This window comes from Taudactylus pleione, unplaced genomic scaffold (genome assembly GCF_031769625.1).
Source record: "Taudactylus pleione unplaced genomic scaffold, aTauple2 ptg000425l, whole genome shotgun sequence".
Classification (NCBI taxonomy): Eukaryota; Metazoa; Chordata; class Amphibia; order Anura; family Myobatrachidae; genus Taudactylus; species Taudactylus pleione.
This window is the reverse complement of record NW_028284827.1, coordinates 540,166-567,958: the sequence shown is the minus strand read 5'-3', so window position 1 is coordinate 567,958 and position 27,793 is coordinate 540,166. Positions and strand designations below refer to the sequence as shown.

Here is a 27,793-nt window from a genome sequence, read left to right as displayed (position 1 = left end):
ATTACTGAGCGCAGTCTCCCATATACGGACTCAGGAGCACACAGATATACAGGTGTCACATATCAAATTACTCAGCGCAGTCTCCAATATATAGACTCAGGAGCACATAGATATACAGGTGTCACATATCACAAAACTCAGCGCAGTCTCCCATATACAGACTCAGGAGCACACAGATATACAGGTGTCACATATCACATTACTCAGCACAGTCTCCCATATACGGACTCAGGAGCACACAGATATACAGGTGTCACCTATCACATTACTCAGCACAGTCTCCATATACAGACTCAGGAGAACACAGATATACAGGTGTCACATATCACATTACTCAGCACAGTCTCCCATATACGGACTCAGGAGCACACATATATACAGGTGTCACCTATCACATTACTCAGCGCAGTCTCTCATATACAGACTCAGGAGCACATAGATATACAGGTGTCACATATCACATTACTCAGCGCAGTCTCCCATATACAGACTCAGGAGCACACAGATATACAGGTGTCACATATCACATTACTCAGCACAGTCTCCATATACAGACTCAGGAGCACACAGATATACAGGTGTCACATATCACATTACTCAGCGCAGTCTCCATATACAGACTCAGGAGCACACAGATATACAGGTGTCACATATCACATTACTCAGTGCAGTCTCCCATATACAGACTCAGGAGCACACAGATATACAGGTGTCACATATCACATTACTCAGCACAGTCTCCATATACAGACTCAGGTGCACACAGATATACAGGTGTCACATTACTCAGTGCAGTCTCCATATACAGACTCAGGAGCACACAGATATACAGGTGTCACATATCACATTACTCAGTGCAGTCTCCCATATACAGACTCAGGAGCACACAGATATACAGGTGTCACATATCACATTACACAGCACAGTCTCCATATACAGACTCAGGAGCACACAGATATACAGGTGTCACATATCACATTACTCAGCGCAGTCTCCATATACAGACTCAGGAGCACACAGATATACAGGTGTCACATATCACATTACTCAGTGCAGTCTCCCATATACAGACTCAGGAGCACACAGATATACAGGTGTCATATATCGCATTACTCAGCACAGTCTCCATATACAGACTCAGGTGCACACAGATATACAGGTGTCACATTACTCAGTGCAGTCTCCATATACAGACTCAGGAGCACACAGATATACAGGTGTCACATATCACATTACTCAGTGCAGTCTCCCATATACAGACTCAGGAGCACACAGATATACAGGTGTCATATATCGCATTACTCAGCACAGTCTCCATATACAGACTCAGGAGCACACAGATATACAGGTGTCACATATCACATTACTGAGCGCAGTCTCCCATATACGGACTCAGGAGCACACAGATATACAGGTGTCACATATCAAATTACTCAGCGCAGTCTCCAATATATAGACTCAGGAGCACATAGATATACAGGTGTCACATATCACAAAACTCAGCGCAGTCTCCCATATACAGACTCAGGAGCACACAGATATACAGGTGTCACATATCACATTACTCAGCGCAGTCTCCCATATACAGACTCAGGAGCACATAGATATACAGGTGTCACATATCACATTACTCAGCGCAGTCTCCCATATACAGACTCAGGAGCACACAAATATACAGGTGTCACATATCACATTACTCAGCGCAATTTCCCATATACAAACTCAGGAGCACACATATATACAGGTGTCACATATCACATTACTCAGCACAGTCTCCATATACAGACTCAGGAGCACACAGATATACAGGTGTCACATATCACATTACTCAGCGCAGTCTCCATATACAGACTCAGGAGCACACAGATATACAGGTGTCACATATCACATTACTCAGTGCAGTCTCCCATATACAGACTCAGGAGCACACAGATATACAGGTGTCACATATCACATTACTCAGCACAGTCTCCATATACAGACTCAGGTGCACACAGATATACAGGTGTCACATTACTCAGTGCAGTCTCCATATACAGACTCAGGAGCACACAGATATACAGGTGTCACATATCACATAACTCAGTGCAGTCTCCCATATACAGACTCAGGAGCACACAGATATACAGGTGTCACATATCACATTACTCAGCACAGTCTCCATATACAGACTCAGGAGCACACAGATATACAGGTGTCACATATCACATTACTCAGCGCAGTCTCCATATACAGACTCAGGAGCACACAGATATACAGGTGTCACATATCACATTACTCAAGCGCAGTCTCCATATACAGACTCAGGGGCAGACACAGATATACAGGTGTCACATATCACATTACTCAGCGCAGTCTCCCATATACAGGCTCAGGGGCACACAGATATGCAGGTGTCACATATCACATTACTCAGTGCAGTCTCCCATATACAGACTCAGGAGCACACAGATATATACAGGTGTCATATATCGCATTACTCAGCACAGTCTCCATATACAGACTCAGGAGCACACAGATATACAGGTGTCACATATCACATTACTCAGCACAGTCTCCTATATACAGACTCAGGAGCACACAGATATACAGGTGTCACATATCACATTACTCAGCACAGTCTCCCATATACAGACTCAGGAGCACACAGATATACAGGTGTCACATATCACATTACTCAGCACAGTCTCCCATATACAGACTCAGGAGCACACAGATATACAGGTGTCACATATCACATTACTGAGCGCAGTCTCCCATATACAGACTCAGGAGCACACAGATATACAGGTGTCACATATCAAATTACTCAGCGCAGTCTCCCTTATATAGACTCAGGAGCACATAGATATACAGGTGTCACATATCACATTACGCAGTGCAGTCTCCCATATACAGACTCAGGAGCACACAGATATACAGGTGTCACATATCACATTACTCAGCGCAGTCAACCATATACAAACTCAGGAGCACACAGATATACAGGTGTCACATATCACATTACTCAGCACAGTCTCCATATACAGACTCAGGAGCACACAGATATACAGGTGTCACATATCACATTACTCAGCACAGTCTCCATATACAGACTCAGGAGCACACAGATATACAGGTGTCACATATCACATTACTCAGTGCAGTCTCCCATATACAGACTCAGGAGCACACAGATATACAGGTGTCACATATCACATTACTCAGCACAGTCTCCATATACAGACTCAGGAGCACACAGATATACAGGTGTCACATATCACATTACTCAGCGCAGTCTCCATATACAGACTCAGGAGCACACAGATATACAGGTGTCACATATCACATTACTCAGTGCAGTCTCCCATATACAGACTCAGGAGCACACAGATATACAGGTGCACATATCACATTACTCAGCACAGTCTCCATATACAGACTCAGGTGCACACAGATATACAGGTGTCACATTACTCAGTGCAGTCTCCATATACAGACTCAGGAGCACACAGATATACAGGTGTCACATATCACATTACTCAGTGCAGTCTCCCATATACAGACTCAGGAGCACACAGATATACAGGTGTCATATATCGCATTACTCAGCACAGTCTCCATATACAGACTCAGGAGCACACAGATATACAGGTGTCACATATCACATTACTCAGCGCAGTCTCCATATACAGACTCAGGAGCACACAGATATACAGGTGTCACATATCACATTACTCAGCGCAGTCTCCATATACAGACTCAGGAGCACACAGATATACAGGTGTCACATATCACATTACTCAGTGCAGTCTCCCATATACAGACTCAGGAGCACACAGATATACAGGTGTCACATATCACATTACTCAGCACAGTCTCCATATACAGACTCAGGTGCACACAGATATACAGATGTCACATTACTCAGTGCAGTCTCCATATACAGACTCAGGAGCACACAGATATACAGGTGTCACATATCACATTACTCAGTGCAGTCTCCCATATACAGACTCAGGAGCACACAGATATATACAGGTGTCATATATCGCATTACTCAGCACAGTCTCCATATACAGACTCAGGAGCACACAGATATACAGGTGTCACATATCACATTACTCAGCGCAGTCTCCATATACAGACTCAGGAGCACACAGATATACAGGTGTCACATATCACATTACTCTGCACAGTCTCCCATATACAGACTCAGGGGCACACAGATATACAGGTGTCACATATCACATTACTCAGCACAGTCTCCATATACAGACTCAGGAGCACACATATATACAGGTGTCACATATCACATTACTCAGCACAGTCTCCCATATACAGACTCAGGAGCACACAGATATACAGGTGTCACATATCACATTACTGAGCGCAGTCTCTCATATACGGACTCAGGAGCACACAGATATACAGGTGTCACATATCAAATTACTCAGCGCAGTCTTCCATATACAGACTCAGGAGCACATAGATATACAGGTGTCACATATCACATTACTCAGCGCAGTCTCCCATATACAGACTCAGGAGCACACAGATATACAGGTGTCACATATCACATTACTCAGCACAGTCTCCATATACAGACTCAGGAGCACACAGATATACAGGTGTCACATATCACATTACTCAGCACAGTCTCCATATACAGACTCAGGAGCACACAGATATACAGGTGTCACATATCACATTACTCAGTGCAGTCTCCCATATACAGACTCAGGAGCACACAGATATACAGGTGTCACATATCACATTACTCAGCACAGTCTCCATATACAGACTCAGGAGCACACAGATATACAGGTGTCACATATCACATTACTCAGCGCAGTCTCCATATACAGACTCAGGAGCACACAGATATACAGGTGTCACATATCACATTACTCAGTGCAGTCTCCCATATACAGACTCAGGAGCACACAGATATACAGGTGTCACATATCACATTACTCAGCACAGTCTCCATATACAGACTCAGGTGCACACAGATATACAGGTGTCACATTACTCAGTGCAGACTCCATATACAGACTCAGGAGCACACAGATATACAGGTGTCACATATCACATTACTCAGTGCAGTCTCCCATATACAGACTCAGGAGCACACAGATATACAGGTGTCATATATCGCATTACTCAGCACAGTCTCCATATACAGACTCAGGAGCACACAGATATACAGGTGTCACATATCACATTACTCAGCGCAGTCTCCATATACAGACTCAGGAGCACACAGATATACAGGTGTCACATATCACATTACTCAGCACAGTCTCCCATATACAGACTCAGGGGCACACAGATATACAGGTGTCACATGTCACATTACTCAGCACAGTCTCCATATACAGACTCAGGAGCACACAGATATACAGGTGTCACATATCACATTACTCAGCACAGTCTCCCATATACAGACTCAGGAGCACACAGATATACAGGTGTCACATATCACATTACTCAGCGCAGTCTCCTATATACAGACTCAGGAGCACACAGATATACAGGTGTCACATATCACATTACTCAGCGCAGTCTCCTATATACAGACTCAGGAGCTCACAGATATACAGGTGTCACATATCACATTACTCAGCGCAGTCTCCTAAATACAGACTCAGGAGCACACAGATATACAGGTGTCACATATCACATTACTGAGCGCAGTCTCCCATATACGGACTCAGGAGCACACAGATATACAGGTGTCACATATCAAATTACTCAGCGCAGTCTCCCATATATAGACTCAGGAGCACATAGATATACAGGTGTCACATATCACATTACTCAGCGCAGTCTCCCATATACAGACTCAGGAGCACACAGATATACAGGTGTCACATATCACATTACTCAGCGCAGTCTCCCATATACAAACTCAGGAGCACACAGATATACAGGTGTCACATATCACATTACTCAGCACAGTCTCCATATACAGACTCAGGTGCACACAGATATACAGGTGTCACATTACTCAGCGCAGTCTCCATATACAGACTCAGGAGCACACAGATATACAGGTGTCACATATCACATTACTCAGTGCAGTCTCCCATATACAGACTCAGGAGCACACAGATATACAGGTGTCACATATCACATTACTCAGCACAGTCTCCATATACAGACTCAGGAGCACACAGATATACAGGTGTCACATATCACATTACTCAGCACAGTCTCCATATACAGACTTAGGAGCACACAGAAATACAGGTGTCACATTACTCAGCGCAGTCTCCATATAAAGACTCAGGAGCACACAGATATACATGTGTCACATATCACATTACTCAGTGCAGTCTCCCACATACAGACTCAGGAGCACACAGATTGACAGGTGTCACATATCACATTACTCAGCGCAGTCTCCCATATACAGAATCAGGAGCACACAGATATACAGGTGTCACATATCACATTACTCAGCGCAGTCTCCCATATACAGACTCAGGAGCACACAGATATACAGGTGTCACATATCACATTACTCAGCGCAGTCTCCCATATACAAACTCAGGAGCACACAGATATACAGGTGTCACATATCACATTACTCAGCACAGTCTCCATATACAGACTCAGGAGCACACAGATATACAGGTGTCACATATCACATTACTCAGCACAGTCTCCATATACAGACTCAGGAGCACACAGATATACAGGTGTCACATATCACATTACTCAGTGCAGTCTCCCATATACAGACTCAGGAGCACACAGATATACAGGTGTCACATATCACATTACTCAGCACAGTCTCCATATACAGACTCAGGAGCACACAGATATACAGGTGTCACATATCACATTACTCAGCGCAGTCTCCATATACAGACTCAGGAGCACACAGATATACAGGTGTCACATATCACATTACTCAGTGCAGTCTCCCATATACAGACTCAGGAGCACACAGATATACAGGTGTCACATATCACATTACTCAGCACAGTCTCCATATACAGACTCAGGTGCACACAGATATACAGGTGTCACATTACTCAGTGCAGACTCCATATACAGACTCAGGAGCACACAGATATACAGGTGTCACATATCACATTACTCAGTGCAGTCTCCCATATACAGACTCAGGAGCACACAGATATACAGGTGTCATATATCGCATTACTCAGCACAGTCTCCATATACAGACTCAGGAGCACACAGATATACAGGTGTCACATATCACATTACTCAGCGCAGTCTCCATATACAGACTCAGGAGCACACAGATATACAGGTGTCACATATCACATTACTCAGCACAGTCTCCCATATACAGACTCAGGGGCACACAGATATACAGGTGTCACATGTCACATTACTCAGCACAGTCTCCATATACAGACTCAGGAGCACACAGATATACAGGTGTCACATATCACATTACTCAGCACAGTCTCCCATATACAGACTCAGGAGCACACAGATATACAGGTGTCACATATCACATTACTCAGCGCAGTCTCCTATATACAGACTCAGGAGCACACAGATATACAGGTGTCACATATCACATTACTCAGCGCAGTCTCCTATATACAGACTCACAGGAGCACACAGATATACAGGTGTCACATATCAAATTACTCAGCGCAGTCTCCCATATATAGACTCAGGAGCACATAGATATACAGTTGTCACATATCACATTACTCAGCGCAGTCTCCCATATACAGACTCAGGAGCACACAGATATACAGGTGTCACATATCACATTACTCAGCGCAGTCTCCTATATACAGACTCAGGAGCACACAGATATACAGGTGTCACATATCACATTACTCAGCGCAGTCTCCTATATACAGACTCACAGGAGCACACAGATATACAGGTGTCACATATCAAATTACTCAGCGCAGTCTCCCATATATAGACTCAGGAGCACATAGATATACAGTTGTCACATATCACATTACTCAGCGCAGTCTCCCATATACAGACTCAGGAGCACACAGATATACAGGTGTCACATATCACATTACTCAGCGCAGTCTCCCATATACAAACTCAGGAGCACACAGATATACAGGTGTCACATATCACATTACTCAGCACAGTCTCCATATACAGACTCAGGTGCACACAGATATACAGGTGTCACATTACTCAGCGCAGTCTCCATATACAGACTCAGGAGCACACAGATATACAGGTGTCACATATCACATTACTCAGTGCAGTCTCCCATATACAGACTCAGGAGCACACAGATATACAGGTGTCACATATCACATTACTCAGCACAGTCTCCATATACAGACTCAGGAGCACACAGATATACAGGTGTCACATATCACATTACTCAGCACAGTCTCCATATACAGACTCAGGAGCACACAGAAATACAGGTGTCACATTACTCAGCGCAGTCTCCATATAAAGACTCAGGAGCACACAGATATACATGTGTCACATATCACATTACTCAGTGCAGTCTCCCACATACAGACTCAGGAGCACACAGATTGACATGTGTCACATATCACATTACTCAGCGCAGTCTCCCATATACAGAATCAGGAGCACACAGATATACAGGTGTCACATATCACATTACTCAGCGCAGTCTCCCATATACAGACTCAGGAGCACACAGATATACAGCTGTCACATATCACATTACTGAGCGCAGTCTCCCACATACAGACTCAGGAGCACACAGATATACTGGTGTCACATATCACATTACTCAGTGCAGTCTCCATATACAGACTCAGGAGCACACAGATATACAGGTGTCACATATCACATTACTCAGTGCAATCTCCTATATACAGACTCAGGAGCACACAGATATACAGGTGTCATATATCGCATTACTCAGCACAGTCTCCATATACAGACTCAGGAGCACACAGATACACAGGTGTCACATATCACATTACTCAGCGCAGTCTCCATATACAGACTCAGGAGCACACAGATATACAGGTGTCACATATCACATTACTCAGCACAGTCTCCCATATACAGACTCAGGGGCACACAGATATACAGGTGTCACATATCACATTACTCAGCACAGTCTCCATATACAGACTCAGGAGCACACAGATATACAGGTGTCACATATCACATTACTCAGCACAGTCTCCCATATACAGACTCAGGAGCACACAGATATACAGGTGTCACATATCACATTACTCAGCGCAGTCTCCCATATATAGACTCAGGAGCACATAGATATACAGGTGTCACATATCACATTACTCAGCGCAGTCTCCCATATACAGACTCAGGAGCACACAGATATACAGGTGTCACATATCACATTACTCAGCGCAGTCTCCCATATACAAACTCAGGAGCAGACAGATATACAGGTGTCACATATCACATTACTCAGCACAGTCTCCATATACAGACTCAGGAGTACACAGATATACAGTTGTCACATATCACATTACTCAGCGCAGTCTCCATATACAGACTCAGGAGCACACAGATATACAGGTGTCGCATATCACATTACTCCGTGCAGTCTCCCATATACAGACTCAGGAGCACACAGATATACAGGTGTCACATATCACATTACTCAGCACAGTCTCCATATACAGACTCAGGTGCACACAGATATACAGGTGTCACATTACTCAGCGCAGTCTCCATATACAGACTCAGGAGCACACAGATATACAGGTGTCACATATCAAATTACTCAGCACAGTCTCCATATACAGACTCAGGAGCACACAGAGATACAGGTGTCACACATCACATTACTCAGCACAGTCTCCATATACAGACTCAGGAGCACACAGACATACAGGTGTCACATATCACATTACTCAGCGCAGTCTCCCATATACAGACTCAGGAGCACATAGATATACAGGTGTCACAGATCACATTACTCAGCACAGTCTCCATATACAGACTCAGGAGCACACAGATATACATGTGTCACATATCACATTACTCAGCACAGTCTCCATATACAGACTCAGGAGCACACAGATATACAGGTGTCACATATCACATTACTCAGTGTAGTCTCCCATATACAGACTCAGGTGCACACAGAAATACAGGTGTCACATTTCTCAGCGCAGTCTCCATATACAGACTCAGGAGCACACAGATATACATGTGTCACATATCACATTACTCAGTGCAGTCTCCCACATACAGACTCAGGAGCACACAGATATAAATGTGTCACATATCACATTACTCAGCGCAGTCTCCATATACAGACACAGGAGCACACAGATATACAGGTGTCACCTATCACATTACACAGCACAGTCTCCCATATACAGACTCAGGAGCACACAGATATACAGGTGTCACATATCACATTACTCAGTGCAGTCTCCCATATACAGACTCAGGAGCACACAGATATACAGGTGTCACATATCACATTACTCAGCACAGTCTCCTATATACAGACTCAGGAGCACACAGATATACAGGTGTCACATATCACATTACTGAGCACAGTCTCCCATATACAGACTCAGGAGCACACAGATATACAGGTGTCACATATCACATTACTCAGCACAGTCTCCATATACAGACTCAGGAGCACACAGATATACAGGTGTCACATATCACATTACTCAGCGCAGTCTCCCATATACAGAACCAGGAGCACACAGATATACAGGTGTCACATATCACATTACTCAGCGCAGTCTCCTATATACAGACTCAGGAGCACACAGATATACAGGTGTCACATATCACATTACTCAGCGCAGTCTCCCATATACAGACTCAGGAGCACACAGATATACAGGTGTCACATATCACATTACTCAGTGCATTCTCCCATATACAGACTCAGGAGCACACAGATATACAGGTGTCACATATCACATTACTCAGCACCGTCTGCTGGTGCCTCCTGTTCATATTGCCTTGCAATTTGAAGCATTTTCGGCAAAACAAGACCCTCAGCGTTAGCAGATTAGCACGGGACCTGGCAGATCACTCAAGCCAGGAAAGTCGCGCTGCGTGGTATATTGAAGCTAGATGTATGAGGATATATCTGTAGCTAATTTATGCATGCCTAGGAAATGGCGTTTAAATGGTCCCGACACGCCTGCGTTTCCTTAGCCACGCCCCCGTTACGTCCCCCAAAGGCTGACTACCTGTCACTCACTTTGTAAATGATTCCTGTGCACGAGTACAATCACAAAATAATTGCTAGGCGTGCGCAGTGCGGCTTACACGCATGTGCAATGGCAAACACTCGCACGATCTGCGGAAATATCGGCATTGCGTAAACCTCTGAATCAGGCCCAATAATTGTATTACATGAATGACTTAAAACTGTAATTCACCCAGAGGAGGCACAGCTCCCCAAAGGAGGCACAGCTCCCCAGAGGAGGCACAGCTCCCCAGAGGAGGCACAGCTCCCCAGAGGAGGCACAGCTAAACAAGGGGTAGTGACATGGAAAACATAGGAGTCAGTAAAAAAATATTTGTTATCCCTAATCCGGAGAAACCTGAGATAATATTTAATTTCAGATAATAAATCAGACACTTAAACAGACACTCACATACAGTAAATGGACACACACACCAACTCATACTGTACATACACAGATACACACACACCATCTCATACTGTACATACACAGATACACACACACCAACTCATACTGTACATACACAGATACACACACACCAACTCATACTGTACATACACAGATACACACACACCATCTCATACTGTACATACACAGATACACACACACCATCTCATACTGTACATACACAGATACACACACAACATCTCATACTGTACATACACAGATACACACACACCATCTCATACTGTACATACACAGATACACACACACCATCTCATACTGTACATACACAGATACACACACAACATCTCATACTGTACATACACAGATACACACACACCATCTCATACTGTACATACACAGATACACACACACCATCTCATACTGTACATACACAGATACACACACACCATCTCATACTGTACATACACAGATACACACACACCAACTCATACTGTACATACACAGATACACACACACCAACTCATACTGTACATACACAGATACACACACACCATCTCATACTGTACATACACAGTTACACACACCATCTCATACTGTACATACACAGATACACACACACCATCTCATACTGTACATACACAGATACACACACACCAACTCATACTGTACATACACAGATACACACACACCATCTCATACTGTACATACACAGATACACACACACCATCTCATACTGTACATACACAGATACACACACAACATCTCATACTGTACATACACAGATACACACACACCATCTCATACTGTACATACACAGATACACACACACCATCTCATACTGTACATACACAGATACACACACACCATCTCATACTGTACATACACAGATACACACACCATCTCATACTGTACATAAACAGATACACACACACCATCTCATACTGTACATACACAGATACACACACCAACTCATACTGTACATACACAGATACACACACACCAACTCATACTGTACATACACAGATACACACACACCAACTCATACTGTACATACACAGACACACACACACCAACTCATACTGTACATACACAGATACACACACACCAACTCATACTGTACATACACAGATACACACACACCAACTCATACTGTACATACACATATACACACACACCATCTCATACTGTACATACACAGATACACTCACCATCTCATACTGTACATACACAGATACACACACACCAACTCATAATGTACATACACAGATACACACACACCATCTCATACTGTACATACACAGATACACACACACCATCTCATACTGTACATACACAGATACACACACACCATCTCATACTGTACATACACAGATACACACACACCAACTCATACTGTACATACACAGATACACACACACACCATCTCATACTGTACATACACAGATACACACACACCATCTCATACTGTACATACACAGATACACACACACCATCTCATACTGTACATACACAGATACACACACAGCAACTCATACTGTACATACACAGATACACACACACCATCTCATACTGTACATACACAGATACACACACACCAACTCATACTGTACATACACAGACACACACACACCATCTCATACTGTACATACACAGATACACACACACCATCTCATACTGTACATACACAGATAGACACACACCATCTCATACTGTACATACACAGATACACACACACCAACTCATACTGTACATACACAGATACACTCACACCAACTCATACTGTACATACACAGATACACACACACCATCTCATACTGTACATACACAGATACACTCACCATCTCATACTGTACATACACAGATACACACACACCATCTCATACTGTACATACACAGATACACACACACCAACTCATACTGTACATACACAGACACACACACACCAACTCATACTGTACATACACAGACACACATACACCAACTCATACTGTACATACACAGACACACATACACCAACTCATACTGTACATACACAGATACACACACACCATCTCATACTGTACATACACAGATACACTCACCATCTCATACTGTACATACACAGATACACACACACCATCTCATACTGTACATACACAGATACACACACACCAACTCATACTGTACATACACAGATACACACACACCAACTCATACTGTACATACACAGACACATGCATACACACCAACTCATACTGTACATACACAGATACACACACACCAACTCATACTGTACATACACAGATACACACACCAACTCATACTGTACATACACAGATACACACACCATCTCATACTGTACATACACAGATACACACATACACCAACTCATACTGTACATACACAGATACACACACACCAACTCATACTGTACATACACAGATACATACACACCAACTCATACTGTACATACACAGATACACTCACACCAACTCATACTGTACATACACAGATACACACACACCAACTCATACTGTACATACACAGATACACACACCATCTCATACTGTACATACACAGATAGACACACACCATCTCATACTGTACATACACAGACACATGCATACACACCATCTCATACTGTACATACACAGATACACACACCATCTCATACTGTACATACACAGATACACACACACCAACTCATACTGTACATACACAGATACACACACACCAACTCATACTGTACATACACAGATACACACACCATCTCATACTGTACATACACAGATACACACACACACCATCTCATACTGTACATACACAGATACACACACACACCATCTCATACTGTACATACACAGATACACACACACCAACTCATACTGTACATACACAGATACACACACACCATCTCATACTGTACATACACAAATACACACACACCATCTCATACTGTACATACACAGATACACACACACCAACTCATACTGTACATACACAGACACACACACACCAACTCATACTGTACATACACAGACACACACACACCATCTCATACTGTACATACACAGATACACTCACCATCTCATACTGTACATACACAGATACACACACACCATCTCATACTGTACATACACAGATACACACACACCAACTCATACTGTACATACACAGATACACACACACCATCTCATACTGTACATACACAGATACACACACACCAACTCATACTGTACATACACAGACACACACACACCAACTCATACTGTACATACACAGACACACATACACCAACTCATACTGTACATACACAGATACACACACACCATCTCATACTGTACATACACAGATACACTCACCATCTCATACTGTACATACACAGATACACACACACCATCTCATACTGTACATACACAGATACACACACACCAACTCATACTGTACATACACAGATACACACACACCAACTCATACTGTACATACACAGACACACACACACCAACTCATACTGTACATACACAGATACACACACACCAACTCATACTGTACATACACAGATACACACACCATCTCATACTGTACTTACACAGATACACACACACCATCTCATACTGTACATACACAGATACACACACACCATCTCATACTGTACATACACAGATACACTCACACCAACTCATACTGTACATACACAGATACACACACCATCTCATACTGTACATACACAGATACACACATACACCAACTCATACTGTACATACACAGATACACACACACCAACTCATACTGTACATACACAGATACACACACACCAACTCATACTGTACATACACAGATACACTCACACCAACTCATACTGTACATACACAGATACACACACACCAACTCATACTGTACATACACAGATACACACACCATCTCATACTGTACATACACAGATACACACACACCAACTCATACTGTACATACACAGATACACACACACCATCTCATACTGTACATACACAGACACACACACCAACTCATACTGTACATACACAGATACACACACAACATCTCATACTGTACATACACAGATACACACACACCAACTCATACTGTACATACACAGATACACACACACCATCTCATACTGTACATACACAGATACACACACCATCTCATACTGTACATACACAGATACACACACACCAACTCATACTGTACATACACAGACACACACACACCAACTCATACTGTACATACACAGATACACACACACCATCTCATACTGTACATACACAGATACACTCACCATCTCATACTGTACATACACAGATACACACACACCATCTCATACTGTACATACACAGATACACACACACCATCTCATACTGTACATACACAGATACACACACACCAACTCATACTGTACATACACAGATACACACACACCATCTCATACTGTACATACACAGATACACACACACCAACTCATACTGTACATACACAGATACACACACACCATCTCATACTGTACATACACAGATACACACACACCATCTCATACTGTACATACACAGATACACACACCAACTCATACTGTACATACACAGATACACACACACCATCTCATACTGTACATACACAGATACACACACACCAACTCATACTGTACATACACAGATACACTCACCATCTCATACTGTACATACACAGATACACACACACCAACTCATACTGTACATACACAGATACACACACTCATACATACATAGACATGCATACATATAGACAAAAAAAATAGATACATATACTGTACACATACATACACACAGACCTAAATAGACAGACACAAACATACATACAGACACACACAGTCACTCACACAGATACAAACAAAATACAAAAGCACACACATGAATACACAGACAGACAGGCGAACATACATACAGACACACACACACACGAATACACAGACATAGATAGACGAAAGTACATACAGACACACACACATACATACATACAATATGCACACACAAACACACATACAGTACACACAAACAGATACACGGACACACACAGGGCCTGATTCAGCAAGGACCGCAATTGCAAAGCTGCACGCAGGCTATAGATATATGATGTATGCACGCAGGCTATAGATATGATGTATGCACGCAGGCTATAGATATGATGTATGCACGCAGGCTATAGATATGATGTATGCATGTAAGCTATAGATATGATGTATGCAAGCAGGCTATAGATATATGATGTATGCATGCAGGCTATAGATATGATGCATGCACGCAGGCTATAGATATGATGTATGCACACAGGCGATAGATATATGATGTATGCATGCAGGCTATAGATATATGATGTATGCACGCAGGCTATAGATATGATGTATGCACGCAGGCTATAGATATGATGTATGTACGCAAGCCATAGATTTATGATGTATACACGCAGGCTATAGATATGATGTATGCATGTAAGCTATAGATATGATGTATGCAAGCAGGCTATAGATATATGATGTATGCATGCAGGCTATAGATATGATACATGCACGCAGGCTATAGATATGATGTATGCACACAGGCGATAGATATATGATGTATGCACAGAGGCGATAGATATGATGTATGCACACAGGCTATAGATATATGATGTATGCATGCAGGCTATAGATATATGACGTATGCAGGCAGGCTATAGATATGATGTATGCACGCAGGCTATGGATATGATGTATGCACGCAGGCTACAGATATGATGCATACACGCAGGATATAGATATGATGTATGCACGCAGGCTATAGATATGATGTATGCAAGCAGGCTATAGATATGATGTATGCACGCAGGCTATAGATATGATGTATGCATGCAGGCTATAGATATGATGTATGCACGCAGGCTATAGATATGATGTATGCACGCAAACTATTGATATGATGTATGCATGCAGGCTATAGATATATGATTTATGCAGGCAGGCTATAGATATGATGTATGCACGCAGGCTATAGATATATGATGTATACACGCAGGCTATAGATATGATGTATGCACGCAAGCTATAGATATGATGTATGCAAGCAGGCTAAAGATATGATGTATGCACGCAGGCTATAGATATGATGTATGCACGCAGGCTATAGATATGATGTATGCACGCAGGCAATAGATATGATATAAGCACACAGGTTATAGATATGATGCATGCATGCAGGCTATAGATATGATGTATGCACGCAGGCTATAGATATGATGTACGCACGCAGGCAGCTTTGCAATGGAGATCCTTGCAATTATGGTAATACAACAGGAGGCATCACACCTCCTGCTGCATTATGTATCCGAGCTGCGTTGTCCAATGCAGCATCGGATACTCCGCGGACCATCGATCGTCTGCGAGACCCCAGCCGGCTGCCGCAGATTAGAGTGAGAGGCCAGGAAATCTCAAGTCAGCCAACGGAGATCCTGGCCTCTTCCCTCCCTCCCAATGGCGGCGACACGCCTCCGTTTCGGGAAACGGGGGCCATCGCCACCCCCTCCCTGCCCACAAATGCCAGCAGACTGTCAATCACTGACAGTCTGCTGGCAGTCTGTGTGCGGGATCCCAGACCCATTCTGCCCATGCGTAGAACAAGTCATGCGCCTGCGCAGATCCCGATCATCGGGAATCTGCGCGCACTGCTGAATGAGGGCCACAGACTGTACACGGACGCACATTATTATCATACTTGCCGACATTCAGCTCCCTCCTTCCGGGAGGGAGCTGAATGCCTGCATAGAGGGGGAGGCGTGTCCGGCTATGACAGCGTTTTGTGGGCGTGACCGCACGAACGCATCATCGTGGCCCCGCCCCCTCTTCACAATACCAAAAATAAAGGCATTGTAAAGCGGGGGGCGGAGCCACGATGACGCGATTCAGCGCGAATCGCGTCATCGGGCATCCCCGCTGCGGGGGTTTCTAGTAGTTGTGCGGGGGACAGGCTGCAGCCGGGAGGCTTGCCTGCCTTTCCGGGGGGTCAGGAGTGGCACCCGATATTCGGGAGGCTCCCGACCAAATCGGGAGGGTAGGCAAGCCTGATTATTATGTGACAGCAGCTTATATATGGCGCAGCCACGTCTATCCCTGTGCACTTTGTCCTGCCCAGCATTAGACGAAAAACCTTGGGCAGAACATGGGTGAATTGGGGAAATAATAACAAAGTAGATCTTGGAGATCTGTGACAAAGTCGGTGGCTTGAACGGGAGACGAGCGATTTGCAGGGATGGAAGTGACATTGTGTTGTCCCACATCTTCCAGACAAATGATTTAAGGCAAATACAGACTTTTCTGTCTGACCTACGAACCGTGGCTCAAAATCTATTTCCCCGTGTCCAGAGAGAGCTTTCAATTCATCACAGCACAAATCAGTATTCAGCAGGCCGGGCGCAGGTTCCTGACACCGTATAACAGCAGCGATGGGAAATAAATAGATCAAAACTTCCATCCCAGCGCTTTGTCTGCGGGATGAAAAGGACCGGTACCGTGGCCGAGACATCTACAGCTCATTCCCCCCATTGTGAAGCCTCGTGTAAGGCCAGACATCAGGGTGACGCGGGGGCCCTGGCTCTCTCCGCAGCTGAAGCCGACATTTTCTAAAAGAGTAATAATAATAAAAAGTACTGTAAGGTGACTGGCGCACACACAGCGAGACTTGATCTGGCCGCGTTCCGGTCTGTCCAGCTGAGCGGAGCCGCAGAAGAGGCAAGCTCACAGGGATCCTTGATCCGTGAGATGAAACGCACCAGCCTGCGCACACACACATAATAGGCTTCACATAATAATGGCGAACAAGGATGGGGGAATGAGAGCGCACTCCTCTATGCTCTGTTCAGCTTTGTCTTCCATTTTCTTATGGACATTGTGGGCTCATTAGCGCCTGATATTAATGATCAGTGGGCCTGATTCAGACCCGGACGCTATTTGCGGACGGTCGTTTCAAAAAATGGGCCGGCTATTTAAATTGAGCGCTCGCTCTTTGCGGTTTGTTGACGCCTCTATGTCTGAGCGAGCGAACGAAACATGCGCTCGCTATTTTGTAAAGACGCCCCTTTGCCGTTCGCATCACACGTCATCTCCCGTATTTATTAGATTAATCGGGAACATCGAAAGGCATCTGAACTGCTCGCAGTGCTTGTGGTAGGATTTTCTTACCGCTATCACTGCGAGCAGTTCAGGCTAAAAGACAACCAAGTGACGTGGTCGATGATGCTCCTTTACTAATTATGCACTCCCATTAAACGCCCTTTTGACCGTTAGGCACGCCTGCGTTCGGATCTCCACTCCCCCGTTTTCAAGCACCTTCCACTGTTACCACCCACAAACGGTACATTCTGTCAATCAAATTAGCAGCCCCTCGCTGTTTTGCGAGCGCACTATTTCTGACCACAATGACTGTTTTGCGCATGCTCGTAAGCGGCCGCTCGTTCGCTCTGAGCGATGTTCGCACAACTGCGCATGCGTATGGGTCATAATGCGCATGCACAGTTGTGCGAACATCGCTCAGAGTGAACGAGCGGCTCTGAATCAGGCCCAGTGATCCCTATCAGTGTCCTATTTCTGGTAGGGAATGCGAGCGGTGCTTTCGCACTGGGTGCAGGGAACTTGAGGCGGCGCTGTGGCTGTCCCTCGCCCCTGCATCTGGAACGGCACACTGCTCCCTGTAGCACTGTTGCCCAGTGCTGTCCAGTGCACCCAAAGGATTGTGTAGCGCCACCTGGAGTCGGAACCCGGAAAAATAACTTTTTCAAGAGAGCAAAAGATGAGTATTTCACCCACCTTACATAATGCTAAATCTATTAAAGCCTTTAGCAAAGTGCAGTGATACATAGATCCGGTGATTACTGCCGTTTCTGCATGGTTTCCGGGCTGACACATATAATAAATAGATCGCCTTAGTGATCCGGTGATTACTGCCGTTTCTGCATGGTTTCTGGGCTGACACATATAATAAATAGATCGCCTTAGTCAACCAGGTTTTGGGGAGCATTGAATTTAAGTTACTGTGTGTTTTCATTTTGGGGTGAACGCAACGTCACATCAGCCGTCATTTGGCGTCTTGTGAATCCTCAGTGTACAAAAATATAACAAAATGAATGGAATGAGAATAGAATGAATCAATTGAGCAGAAATAAAACATTATCTGTCGCTATCAAGTTGTTTTACATTTTCTCCATGTTCCTCGAGCACTGAATGTATATTTTACATAGAGATGAATGATCCCAAGGATGTACTGCGCTCACGGAGGGCGAATGCGTCACCTAACAGGCGGCCGAGTCCTTATTGTGCTTTTGGCTACATTTACTGTCTGTCCTATGTGTATAAGCTTTGTGCATTCTTCATTGTATTCTCCGCATTTCAATGCGATTTCCTGTTGTTTCTCTGGTTAACGCTACAGAAGGCGAGATGAAAACCCCTATAAGTACAGGGAGAAACCCCCCGCATACAGTAGCTGCATCTGTACGTGTCCCACAGGCAATTGCGACAATAATATACAATATTAAACTAACATAACTCAAATAACAAAAGACAGGACAATGAACACAAAGCACAATGCGCGGGTTTGTATTATGTATTGTGTCCACTTAAACAACATTAAACACAATTGTTCAGAGCATGTACAGTAAACAACAAAAGTAAACACACAAGAAATATATTAGTAAGAGGTTATGGCTTTAAAATGGGTCCGTGATGCATTCAGAACATATAAGGAACTGATATTAAATGTGTACAATCTGCTTCTATTAATGTACACTGTATGTGACAACCGAGCGATGCCGTCTGATGAATTCCTATAAAATACCATATTCTCACCATGTAATTGGAGAAATATTCTATGGCAAATATTCAACATCAACTGAAACCGAGAAGCAGAATTTATGACAAACCTGAGGAGCGAGATAAAAGTGCACCGAGCAAACGCATGTATTTCCCAAACGGAATCAGTACGATTTACCGCCGGACCCATGCCCGACAGCGGCATCCTGGCAGAGGAGGAAATCCCGATCATCAAAGGTAAGTATATACTAATCTATTTCTACCCCCTAACCCTCCCTTAGGGGTGCCTAACACTAACCTTCCTCCCCAGTGCCAAACCCTAATCCCCCCTCTAAGTGCCTAACCCTAATCCCCCCTCTAAGTGCCTAAACCTAATCCCCCCTCTAAATGCCTAACCCTAATCCCCCCTCTAAGTGCCTAAACCTAATCCGCCCTCTAAGTGCCTAACCATAATCCCCCCTCTAAGTGCCTAAACCTAATCCGCCCTCTAAGTGCCTAACCCTAATCCCCCCTCTAAGTGCCTAACCCTAATCCCCCCTCTAAGTGCCTAAACCTAATCCGCCCTCTAAGTGCCTAAACCTAATCCCCCCTCTAAGTGCCTAACCCTAATCCCCCCTCTAAGTGCCTAAACCTAATCCGCCCTTCCCCACCGCCTAAACCCCCCCCGGGGGGTGCCTGACATAAGCAGTTTTGTTATACATTACACAGCACACAGAAGTCGTTATATAAATCCTATGTGCAATATACTAAAATTCAACCATTGCTACATACAACTTACAACGCACCTCGTAGACCGTACCCACCGCTTCCGCCAACTCTGATAATGTGATGCACAGACAACACTTTAGCATCATAGATAATGATCGTTGCTGACTGGTGATGTCACTAAGGGGCAGATGTACTAAGCTCTGGAAAGTGATAAATTGGAAAGTGATAAACTATCAACCAATCAGCTCCTAACTGTCATTTTTCAAACACAGCCTGTAACAGGACAGTTAGGAGCTAATTGGTTGGTAGTTTATCACTTTCCAATTTATCACTTTCCAGAGCTTAGAACATCTCCCACTAAGGGCCGTATTCAATTAGGCAGCGAAAATAAAATAAAAGTCATTTTCGCATGTTTGAATTGTCCCCGTATTCAATTGCAAAGACTTTTTGCCGGTGCGAAAAGTCTTTGAAAAAAAAAACGGGGATAAGTTTTCACCATGTTTTCCATGGCGAAAAAAAAATTCAGAATTGGGGTTTAGGGGTGCAGGCTCAAAAAAATAGCCTGCATCCCTGGGAATACCCCCTGAAAATTAACTGTCAAAAAAAGTAAAAAATAAATAAATAAATAGGGACACCCCAAAAAAATTATTTTAATTTTGGGGTTAAAAAGCAAAAGATATGGGGAAGACATTTTTAAATAACGAAATGAATTCAGGGGGGGTTCCCAAGTATGCGGCAGGTGTTTAAAAGAATGCGGGTGGTAGCGGAAGTGCATTTTTGAATAATTTTCAAAATGCACTTTAGGGACTTAAAAATATGCTTACCCCCATTTTCATGTACCCCAAACTTGATAGATTTTTTTTTTTTAAAATAACTATTATTAAGTGCTATTCTTCACCACTTCTTCATAGCCACAAATATGCACCTGCCGCAGCTATTACAAACCCCGACTTCCTTCAGCAGGCAAAAATTGGGGTACCCATAGTGATCCCCCATGTCTGGACATCTTTAGGGGGGTCCCAGGCACATTTCCCAAAAATTCCCGTTTTTTTCATTGATCCAATTTCGCCGGGTCCCGTTTTCGCTCCTTTTAAATTGAATACGGGGATAAGCGGGCACGTGCCCGATACTTTATCCCCACTCTAACCTCCGATGTGGAGCAAAAAGTCCAGCACGGACTTTTCGCTCCCATATTGAATATGCCAACATTGAAAACACAGTCTATAACACATTGAGCGTCTCTGCTCGCATCCCTCCCAATTTTGCAGGTAAAGATATGTGCCCAGGGCTCACACTGACCACTCCCCAATCCGCCCAGACACACCCACATTTCACTGCAGTCACTCCCACTAAATAAATGAGCTCCTCTAAAACATTAATTATCAGTGGGGGTGGTTTAGGCTCTTCTGTCTTCCAAAAGTTTTTTTAGGGGCCGCAGAGGAGTTTGGTAATGACCAAACAAACATACTGCAGAAAAAAGTTAATAATACAAATATAGAAACTATTTCTTTTAAAAACAGCAGGTTCTATAAACAGCACAAAAGTTCTGCCTGTGAAATTTACTGCAGGTGAGGAGTTTATTTTATGCCCCTACCTCCTCCAAGTGTACGAGGAAAGTTACATTCTGTCCGTGCTGGACCCCCAGTTTTCCGTCGCTGGTGGTGAGCTGCAGTCCCTGTGGTGCTTTGCCCAAGCACGGTTGGGATTTGGCGGAGTACTGCTCGCGTAATCCGTCAGTGCAGTTATTAGACACAATTCTGCGATACCTAGAAAATAGGAGCATGCACTTTAATGAAGCTTTGGGCTACAATCTGAAAATTAATTATTTCTCTGGGTGCTATTAAGGACGGCAGCTGCGGCTGTAACAAAAATTTGTATTTGTATATATATATATATATATATATACATATATATATATATGCTTTCCTATAGGTTCATCTCAGAATAATCGATTAATGGTTTAATGGTCCCTGGAACAAGTGGAAAACCCAGTAATTATATTTTTTAATTGCCACTATTTACAGCAATAATGAGGAATTATCTGCCACCGGCATGTACCATCTCACACATGCAGTCCCTGCAATATGTAACAGAAAAGTCATAGTATTAGTGGTCACTTTACTTTCAACTGCCGGCGACAGCTGCACTACTGCGCATGGACGCATGCTGACCGCACAGGCGTGAGTGTGGACCGCCTGGTAGGGATCCCTCTCCCGGTACTTTCTACGATAAGTAGCCATCTTCATATTGTGTTAGTCACCAGGGCTAAGCTAAAAACGGGTGGTTTTTTTTGCAGAATATCCCGCAATTAATAGTTGATAAATAGTCCCCTAAAGACGTACCCCCACTCCTGAAGATCAGTGCGGGTCTCCTGGCCCCAACAACCGACAAATAGTCGATTATCAGGTGCACGGTCTGTACTGTATACTGTCCTTGTCTCATAAACTGGGGAATGTACCAAGAATGTCTTTGCAGAGAGATACCTGGGCTTCTGTATATACAACTCATTTACCTGTACCTGTAAAGAGTCTCTGTCTTGTTTTGTCATTTATTTGTGGTGTAACAAACTAGCACCAGACGACTAATTTTCTGCCTGCTTTACCCTATAGGAAGCGCTGTGGTTCCTATGACTATATAGTATATCCTCCTGCAGTCTCCTGCTCTGGGGTATATTTACTAAAGACTGGATTTTTAGAAGTGGAGATGTTGCCCATAGCAATTAATCAGATTCTACTTAACTTTAATCTAGTACTGTCTAGAAGATAACAACTAGAATCTAATTGGTTACTGTGGGCAACATCACCACTTCTAAAAACTAGGGATGTGCAGGCTCGGATAGGTTCGAGTTTGCACGTTGAGTTCGGATTTTTCCCTCCAAAAAAACGGAACTCAGAAAGAGGCTAAACGTCATCTTACATGGACGAACATCATCATTCCTGGACAAAAGTTGACAAAAGTCCAGGAATGATGATGTTCGTCCATGTAAGATGACGTTTAGCCTCTTTCTGAGTTCCATTTTTTTGGAGGGAAAAATCCGAACTCAACGTGCAAACTCGAACCTATCCGAGCCTGCACATCCCTACTAAAAACCTGCACTTTAGTAAATATACCCCTCTTTAATCATCAAAGTATGTGCAGGCCCCTGTTTAAGCTGCGTGCCCCTTGCTCTGGCAGTAGTTACATTCGGAATGTAATAGAAAACAATGAGTTCCGTTAGTAACTGTAATATCACTTATACTAAACAGCTGAAAAGTCATTTTTGACATTTGATACAGAGAGTTATATTTCTCTGTACCTGAGGATAAGACATCTGAAAACAAGTGAAGTTAGAAAATACTTTCACCGACCATCTTTCGGGTGGGCGCACTTACCCGCTGCTCTTCAGATAGCTTTGCCCCTGGCCGCAGTCTTTTAAGATGGAAGTTGGGTTAAACCAAAAGGCAGGGGTGCACTGATTCTTTCCGTGTCTCTCATAGCCATAGTCGCTGAAACAGAGCAAAGCAAACAGGAACACGGAGATGAGAATTATGACACGAAGGTCGGAGGGATGTTTCGAAGTGGATCTGCGGCCTACAGACAGCGGAGTCGGCAATTTTGTGGGCTCAGCAAACGATTGCCGCTAAATTTACTAGGTACAGTCCCTTATGAATACGAGCCAGGACTCCTAAACATGAGTCAGACAGTCCCTCTTAGCTGTCACTGGTTCCCTGCAAACTGATAGACTACTTATTGGTTCAGCGTCCAAGATGGCTGCCTCCAAGATGGCCACGTCTAGATAACTGATCCACATTCATTAGTGGCCTAACATGTTGGTTCCTCAAACACTGGTGGAGGCCTAAAACCACAGCTTAGAGTAGCAGAAGGCTTGGATGAGCCTGGCGTGGCTTAAACCAGAAGGCTGGTGGGCTGGCTTGAGTGGTGATCATATGCACCTTGTTGTACAATTAGGCATCAGAGGGTTGTGGTTTGTTTAGAGTCTATTTATGTCATGGATCGCAGGCCCTGGACCTCTTTCCTGAAGAAATTTTCCCGTTCCCTATTGCCTTGTTTGCTGTTCGCTATTGCGTTTGGCATGAAAGTACGGCTTATCATCAGCCCAGGTACAGTTGGTGCATTGGGTACACTCACCTTCTAGAAATTGTGGAAAAATACTGCATCGCTTTTATGGGAGCAGTATGGCCATCTTCGCATGGGATAGTGATAGTCGAAGGTTTGAGTTTAGTACCCTAGTGATCTGGTTTGGCACCCATTGGGCAGATTCCGCCCGCAATGCAGTATTTGATGTTTAAGTTTGCATTGTTGGGCTGCACTGTTTACGGACCGTCTTTTCTTGCCACCATACAATTTTTTAAATACAATTCTTTAAATAAACAGCCAACTTTTTTAATTCCAGTGACTATATCTAAGTTAAGTTTGTTATGTATGATGATCACACACTGGAGGAACACCTCTGCCGTCACTAGGCTTACAAAACGGTCACAACGTTGCTGCAATACAGCCTGCTGGTTTCTGCTTCTAATGGGAGAAAAAAACAAATTGGCGAGCGTCTCCCGCAACCTACGTGCTGGCTCCCTGTACTCCATCCAGTCCGGTTAGAGCAGAGCAGCCAGAGGCGGTGCATGGACCAAGCGCTACGTCACACTAATTTCACGCAGGCGAGGAGGATTGTTACGGCTGGCCAGAAAGAATCCCCGGCCAGGCTCTGTATACGTCTGGGGGCGATATCTGCTACGGACGGCAACACATTAAGGGCAGGATGTACTAACCGTGCGGTGTACATCCCGCCAGTCGCCGCATCGAAAGTAATCGCATACGAACTAAGTATCGCAAAGGACAGCTCTTGCGATTAGATCCCTTTGCGAAGCTGCCGCCGCTGGGTGAGGGGCTCTCTGCGGGTCTCCACCCGCTCCTAGCCCCGGAAGCTTCCTGCTGGTGACCTCAGCAAGGTCGTTGGCTCCTCCTCCTCCTCCTCCTCCCTGCACCTGGAAGAAAAGGAGAAGAAGGCGGGGGACCCAGGAGGAGCACCTGGAGCACGCCGGAGGCTGAGGTGAGAGGGGCCGGCGGTGTGAGGTGCGGGGCTGCGGCGAAGCAGTGGGGCGCAGGATGCAGTAAGACGCCCATAGGCTGGCAGCTGGCTTAGGCCGGGATGTGCAAAGGAAAAATGCTGTAAAAACCCTGTTTTCAGGGTTTTTTCTGCATTTTCATATGTACTAAGCCCCGGCTGCCGAAAAAATGTTTTTTACCATATTTTTCCTTTAGTACATCCCGGCCTAAGTCGGCTGCCAACCTCTAGGAATTCCTATGACGTATCTTCACTGCAGAGAGTGGATTAATATATCATAAAAGAAGGTGACTTTGTCTAATCCAGAGAATAAGGATTTCCTATAGTTCTATAATACTGTACCATATTGTACCATATAACAAGTCTAAACAATAATTAGATCCTGCTCTGGACCACTGAATCTGTGTGGGTTTTATATAGGTTTATACTGAATATTTTGTTAACTAAATAGGAATTAATTAATTAAACTAAACACATTGTTATTTATGAAGTGCTTTTAGCTATAATGTTCGCATGGGGGCTAATTCACCATTGCACGCAAGATTATCGGGAATATGCGCTTGCGCAGGACCCACTCTGTGCATGTTCAGAACGGCTCATACAGGGGGTGTCATACACAGCAAGGGGTGTCATACAGAGGGTGTCATACACAGCAAGGGGTGTCATACAGAG

At 43.9% G+C, this 27,793-nt stretch overlaps 1 protein-coding gene across 2 annotated transcripts in view; it reads right to left on the bottom strand.

Annotated features, from left to right (window-relative positions):
• SORCS3 (sortilin related VPS10 domain containing receptor 3) overlaps positions 1–27,793 on the bottom strand; it is a 648,995-nt gene that overhangs the window by 125,378 nt on the left and 495,824 nt on the right. For both annotated transcript variants that reach the window (XM_088447257.1, XM_088447258.1), the window contains exons 14-15: positions 25,431–25,544; positions 23,654–23,825 (exon numbers count right to left, since the gene is read on the bottom strand). In XM_088447257.1, coding sequence (XP_088303383.1) covers positions 23,654–23,825; positions 25,431–25,544 — 286 coding nt within the window. The remainder of the gene's footprint in view (positions 1–23,653; positions 23,826–25,430; positions 25,545–27,793) is intronic.